The sequence below is a fragment of the Sorex fumeus genome, unplaced genomic scaffold (assembly GCF_029834395.1).
Source record: "Sorex fumeus unplaced genomic scaffold, SorFum_2.1 ptg000061l, whole genome shotgun sequence".
NCBI classification, from domain to species: Eukaryota; Metazoa; Chordata; class Mammalia; order Eulipotyphla; family Soricidae; genus Sorex; species Sorex fumeus.
Window position 1 is genome coordinate 47,747,524 of NW_026606118.1, and position 7,477 is coordinate 47,755,000.

The 7,477-nt window shown below is 30.3% G+C and overlaps 1 protein-coding gene across 7 annotated transcripts in view; it reads left to right on the forward strand.

Annotated features, from left to right (window-relative positions):
• POSTN (periostin) overlaps window positions 1–7,477 on the forward strand; it is a 41,336-nt gene that overhangs the window by 24,192 nt on the left and 9,667 nt on the right. For 4 of the 7 annotated variants that reach the window (XM_056125992.1, XM_056125995.1, XM_056125993.1 and 1 more), the window contains exons 13-17: window positions 97–227; window positions 346–448; window positions 555–622; window positions 1,683–1,728; window positions 4,541–4,621. In XM_056125992.1, the coding sequence (XP_055981967.1) occupies window positions 97–227; window positions 346–448; window positions 555–622; window positions 1,683–1,728; window positions 4,541–4,621 (429 nt within the window). The remainder of the gene's footprint in view (window positions 1–96; window positions 228–345; window positions 449–554; window positions 623–1,682; window positions 1,729–4,540; window positions 4,622–7,477) is intronic. The other 3 variants (XM_056125994.1, XM_056125997.1, XM_056125998.1) reach the window with 1 other exon arrangement.

Consider the following 7,477-nt stretch of genomic DNA (forward strand, 5'->3'; position numbering starts at 1 on the left):
GTTACTGGGCCCACTCAAGCAAATCGAAGAACAACGGGGAACAGTGACAGTTATATATTAAACATTGAATTGTTAATAATTGAATCTATTTAACAGGGGACAAAAATGCTCTTCAGAACATCATTCTTTATCACCTGACACCAGGAGTTTTTATTGGGAAGGGATTTGAACCCGGTGTTACTAATATTCTAAAGACCACCCAAGGAAGCAAAATCTATGTGAAAGGAGTAAGTTGTCTAAAATGACTTTAATTTACAACAGTGTAAAATGATTATTTCCTTATACTCAACATTTAATAATGTTTAACTTTTATTAAATTTATATTGTTATTATCTGACTTGTTAGGTAAACGATACACTTCTGGTGAATGAATTAAAATCAAAAGAATCTGATATCATGACAACAAATGGCGTCATTCATGTTGTGGATAAACTTCTCTACCCTGCAGGTTGGTAATTATTAAATGTATTAGTAAATGAAATCATAATAAATTGAAACCTAGAATTTCAGTTCACATATCCTTACTAATATCTATTTAATATTTCTCATCATAGACACACCAGTTGGAAATGATCAACTGCTGGGAATACTTAATAAGCTGATAAAATACATACAAATTAAGGTAAAACTATTATTGAAATCCTTTTTAATGTGTTTAGCAACACTTCAGGCTTAAATATACTATAATATAAATTCATATGTTGATAAGTAGATGGACACTGAATTTTATCTAGCTATAAATAAATTAATGGTATTTATTTATGGTTTTATTCAGCTAGCTATTCAAAGTTCAATGGATCAAAACACTAACACTATGTAAAGTACAATGGAATATGTTAGGGAAACACATATGACTTTCTTAAAAAGAAATTTGCTATCAAGTTGGAAGATGAGACTTGTATTTAAGGACCAAAGAGAGAGAGTGCAGAGGTGGTAAGACATTTATTTGCTTTGCACAACTAACCTTGGTTCCATCCGTGGTACTTCACATGATCTACTGAGCAGAACCAGGAGTGATCCCTGAACACAGTGAGCTCTGAGCTCCTCCGGGTGTGGCCCAAATATCTCCCCAGCCAAAGACACAGACATAAAAATGATAATTTCTCTATCATCTTTGCTATTTAATCTAAGAGGAAAATCTTTACTTACAAAAAAAGATTTTTATTACTCACAGTAGTTATAAACAAAGCCGTACATTGCACCTTTAAATATGTACCAGGTATCAGAAAACTTACAAACTGTTATATAATAACACAGTAGCATTGTAGCCCTGTCCTCCTGCTGTTCATCAATTTCCTCCAGCAGGCACCAGTAACATCTCCATTTGTCCCTGTTGCGTGCTAGTGTAGCCCAATGGCATCTGCTAGCTCCAGAAACAGAAGTGAGACTTGTTACTGTTTTTGGCATATTGAATATACCATAGGGATCTTGCCAGGCTCTGCTGTGAAGTTATTTAATAAGTTTGACTTCATGTTAACTTTTACATAATTTGAAGATTAAATCACAAATCCAGTAGTACTTTATTCTATATAAACTAATGGTAGTGAGCTAGATTATTATTTATGATAAAATTTCATTCCTACTAAGTATAGCAATCGTTTGTTTTTACTTGGAAGTGGTCAATCATTTTATTCTTAGAACTACTGTATTTCTTCTTAATAACTATGAACATTTATTTTCAGTTTGTCCGTGGTAGTACCTTCAAAGAAATTCCTGTGACTGTCTATAGTAAGTACTTAGTAAATACTTGTAACATACAAGTAGCAAAATGTAACAAAAATAACAATAAATTTCTCTGTGTTTATAAATAGAAATTATTGATAATCTGGTATTTAGGATTCCAAACAATGGCAAATCTTTCCCTTTTGAAGCAGTATTTGAAATTAAAATGAGACATCTTAGTCTTCACCTACACCTTCAACCCCAGTGAATCACTTCCCTATTCATCCAAAAGCCATAAATGTTAAAATATGATATTGGCAGTAATATTTAATATGGCAAATAGGCACAAAAATTTATACCCAAGCTAACAAGACACAAGTAAAAAACACTTCAAAACTATCTGAGAGTTCAGATGTGTGGACACAGAAATAATATTGCAGAATGATCTGCTTCTCCTATCCTCAGATCCTCAATTATATAGGGAGGGTGGTACAAGGAAATATCCCCCATATTCTTAATGATTTATGAGATAATGGTTCAAAAAGTCCCCACATATAAAATTGGGTGAAGAAACAACACCACCAAGAGCGAGGTGACAAAGTTAAATTTTCTAGAGTTTAAGGTTCCTTTACCCCAAATGCTACCAGATTATCAAAATTTAACTTCTACTTCTTAACAATGGAATAGGACATTTCATTCTCACAGACCGAGCTTATTTTTTGAGTATAACATTTTCTTTGTTAGTCTTAGTTCTTTCTTTCATTGTAGTTTCCAAAGCAGAAATTCTTTTCATTTTGTTTTGACTCTACAACTCTAAAAATATACCAGTAGCTAAAACATTACTCACTTTCCAAATTTACTCAAGTTGTAAAATTTTATTTTATAGCATAGCATATATTATTATTCAAAAATTCCCTTAAGATTTATAATAAGATAAAAAGAGTAAAGACAACTTAAGGAGCAAAACAAAATGTCTGCTGCTCTTACTATTACAATTATATAATAATAACATATGCAAATCTAGTATTGGGCAAGCTCAGCGCTGTTGTAAGGATTAAGTTGGAAGAGTTGTGGCTCTGCATGGTGCAAATTCCAGTAGGCAATAATTAAACATTGTTTAAAATGTACTGCAAAATAAATGAAAGAATTCTCATGGGCTCTATTCATCAGAAATGTTATGTTATCTTTCTCCACTACAGATGTTTATCTGTACTACATTCCTTTACCTTTGCTTTTATCCACAATAGGTTCACCACTTTTTTTTTAGTCAGTGCAATATTTTGTTTATAATGACCCCAAATATTATCATTCCTTTCCTTTCCCTTGCTGAAATTGGATCTTTGTCTCAGAGAAGGTTACATTATGTTAAATGATACAAAACTAATGGATCTACCTTCATCTAAATGAGATGTTTCTTTAACCCTGTTCAATATGCATATGCTGTTCTTCAGAAGGGAACATCAAATAGAATATCAATGGGAGGGATTCCATTTTTACACTTCCATGTTAACTTATCTCTTTAAAAAAGTTGTGATACACTATATTATTCTTATTCCCCAAATACCATACATTTTAAAGTACATGGGGGAAAAAACGCTTTTTAGTGAATGGGTCAAATGTGAACTTGCCATTTGAACTGGAAAGGTATAACATCAGTATTAAATACTCAGTCCCTTACCAGTAAAAACTACTCAAATCTTCAGAAAAAAAATTTTTTAACAAATCTACCTATGACCAAATATCATAAATTTTAGGTTCCCTAATATGAACTGAAAATTTAAATAAAATGTAAGTACCTCACTTTGATAATAGAATCAGAGATTTCTATGAGCTTCACCTTTGTGAACAGGTTTCTCTGTGACAAGCTGACTGGTGCAATCAATAATTGTTCACATATATTTGATATATTTTATAATTCAAAGTCTCAAGATATAAAATTGAATATGACTAAAAAATATTCAAAAAGGACAAAGTTGAAATAAAGGATCTAACTTCTTGGAAATCTGAGAATGTAACAGGGCAATGTTAAAATCTTGCTTTTAATCTGTCAGCACAATCTACTATGATTGAAGTTTGGTTAGTACACCCATTAACTGAGTCCTCTGGAAGGATCTAAAATGAAATTACATAAGGTCAACAGTTTTGGTTGTATGGCTCCAAGGGCACACTTACAGTTAATTTTATTTTCAAAATTCAACCAACTATTGACTATTATTTTAAATAATATTTGGACATTATGATCCTAGTTGAGTGGAGGAAATACATTCAAATACTTTCTTTTTAAATTTAGATAAATGATGATGATGACAAAGTGGAAAATTTAAAACAATAAAACATTCAATATTGATCATATCATATTTGTTGCATAGAGCTCATGTCTGGCTGGCTGGATTTTTATTTTACTTTTACATATTCCTATTATACATTCTTCCTTTCCATATCACTGTTATCAAGTGCATGAACATACTATAATTCAGAAGATATTCAAACAACACAATTCAAACTATTATAAATTGCATAAAATTAATCATGTTTATTTGTCTTCTGTTGTTATGCAGCCAGTATTTTCAAGATGTTCAAAAGAAGGTAAAGAGGCTTAGAGGTATAGTTCAAAATGATAGAGTTCTAGATAGAATTTCTCACTTAGTGCATTTATATTTCACTGGAACAAATCTGAGTCACTGGAATTCAGAGTTCACCACCTGGATATGAGAAGATACTAGATGATGTATTATGAATATTCCTTGTAGCTGACTGCCAGGACATATTACCATATTTGATACATCAGAACCCAGCAAGGACCAAGAAAATAAGGGCCTTCTTATTCTAGTTGTTTTTATGTAAAAATCATTTTATGTTACACTTTCTATAATTTCAGCAACTAAAATTATAACCAAAGTTCTGGAACCAAAAATTAAAGTGATTGAAGGCAGTCTTCAGCCTATTATCAAAACTGAAGGTAAAAATCAACATGGTTCCTTCTTTTAAAAAAAATCCATTTAATAGACTGATTCTATTAATGTTTCTACATTCTTTTTTGAAACTAACAAGCTAAATAATTTTATACCAATGGCATGCTCATATAATTACAGAATGTGGAATGCAAATTATTTAGTAGAGGGAGCATTCCTAATACTTTCAGTACATTTGCTTGTACTTGCTTTCATTTGGATCTAATGAGCCAGTGTCTCAGGACTAGTATCTGAAGACTCAACTAAAATAAAATCCTGGATTTTTTTTTCTTTTATTACAGTGATACTTCTTTCAGAGAGTGTTCTCTCCTATGGTTTCAAATTCTTAAAAAAAATGCAAGCACACTTTATTCAGTAACTTAACAGAGCATAGAAGTTGCACATTGAGGAAAACTTCTAAAACAACAACCACACATGCTCTGTAATTAGATCACCAGAACCAGAATGAGAAATTATAAACTGTCACTGAGTCAAGTACTAGAATCTTAAATTTCAACCTTGAACTTATATATATGGGATTATACATATCATTATAAACATATATAATATATATTAAATTATCTTTTTTCTGATGCTTTAGTTCAGAAGATAAACTAGTCATTTTCTCTTTGTCCCTAGTCTCCATATTAGCCTATTTAATATATTAGCATACTCTAAGATCTGTTATTATGTCTAAGTGTTCTAATATGGTGACTTGCACCAGGGAAAAGATCATATCAGTTTATACTCAATTCTGTAAGAAGAATAGAAACACTTCCAAAAAGGAATACTTTGTATTCACAATTAAATTTCAAGAAAGCTCTTATTGTTATGATCTCTGATTTTTCTATTTTTTATTCTATGAATCAAGATGACAACTTCAAGTATACTTTTGTCTATTCATTTAAAAATAAATCATATTGTTAAAACTTAGACATTGAAAACACATCTGCAAAGAAAAAGAAAAAAAGAGAAGATCTGCTAATTTTTTAAAATAATTATTTGTATACAACATCCATAGTCAAAATCATTCACGTGTGCAATTTCTAGTTTCAAAGATTTCTTTCTTTTCTTTCAAACTTCTTCATTCAGTCCACTTAGTTCCAAGTATTTGTCAGTTTGATTGTATTGCCTTAGTTGTTCTTTAACTAGGAATATAGTAGCACATACCTAGGCTCTACCCATAAAGGAAAGGAAGATGAAAAAAATGAAGCACATTACATATGCATTAAGAATTTTTAAAAATTGAAATACTTCTGTGTAACATAATGAATACATAAATTCATACCTTGACAGCTCAGTTGTCCAGCTGTAAAATTGTTGGCATTTCCTTATTCTTTGAACATGTTGCTATTTATTGATGGAACTTACATTCTGATTTAATTTTAATGAACTTGAATTAAAGTCTAGTCTAAAGCACAGGTCTAAAATGCTTCTTATTAAATAATTCTTAAATTAAGAATTATTGAAATTAAGACTTTTTCCAACTTTTGAAATTAAGAACAAAGGGATGAAATTTAATTCAGCGAATACTTAATGAGTACCTATGTGATGAGTACTTTTTGAGCTAGAAGTATGAAAAAAAGAAAGTTGATAAATTCTACATCAAGCATAATGATTAAAAAGTGTCTCTGAAATTTTAGTTTAGGTATTTCTAGAGAAATATAATTTTGAATAGCTTGATAACCAACATCTTGTTCCTAAACTCCTTAAAGATACTTTTCTTTTGAAATATCTCACTTTAAATATCCAATCTTGCTTCATGATAATGAATATTCCTTTCCCCCCAATATGACATGAAATACTTAATCGAAAGAACTATTCTTGTTTTAGTTATTTTAAATTGTTCTAAATTTTTTATCTCTAGGTAATGTTATGAATTTTGACAATCTTGTTGTACAAGATTAATAATTTCTGAACAAGCAAATATATCCTGCAAAAATTAAGCAACATTCAACTATTGAAGGGTTTACAGTATGAGTTAAATGTACTGAACATTATTTTCCTTATCCTTTATAAAGTAATCTTTATAAACTAATGTAGTTATCTGCTTTCTAACATTTAAAATGATTTTTTCTGGGAGCAAACTTATTTTACAAATCAAATATATCACCTATTTAATTTGAAGGACTAACTATTAAGTAGTAAATTGTGGATCATTGACAGATAAAAGGTAAGTATTCAAATTCATTTTCCCATAAAACCTCAAATCAGTCTCTTAAAGGTAAGTATAGCATTAAATTTCTTTTTAAATCCAAGAGATAAAAATACAGTATTGAGTCATTAAAATACATTAAAATTAATAATGTATCTGTGGGATAAAGATTTCTATTTGGAAGTTTTAGGACATGCTTGGTACACAAAAGGCCCTAAATTCAATCACAGTACCACCCAGCACCCAAATATTGCCAAGTACTGTGTATAGAGCCCCTAGTCCTTTCAGACCTGAGCAGCCTGGCATGCTAGACCCAGCATAGCCCTGAACTCTAAAACATGGCTGGGGTTACTGCCAAGAAATCTATTAAGAGCATATGATATCAATATGATCAATAGGATGTATAATATTTATCACCAAGTCAAATTTGTACCTATTGTATGAGTTGCAAGTATTCACACACAATTTTTGTGTGATTACACTTTTCAACTCTGAATAGGTATATGTATGTACACATAAACTTACATAAAATTCACACCAAATGAAAATAATTTTTAATAATATTCCTACAGATTTATTTTTTTATAAATGCTGCCTAATTTAAAGAAAATAGATAATATTTAAAACTGATTTTATAAGACCTGAAACCAGTTTGATTCTGGGTAACATTAAATGTTGAAATAAATTCCCTCTTCCAGTCAATCTAAAA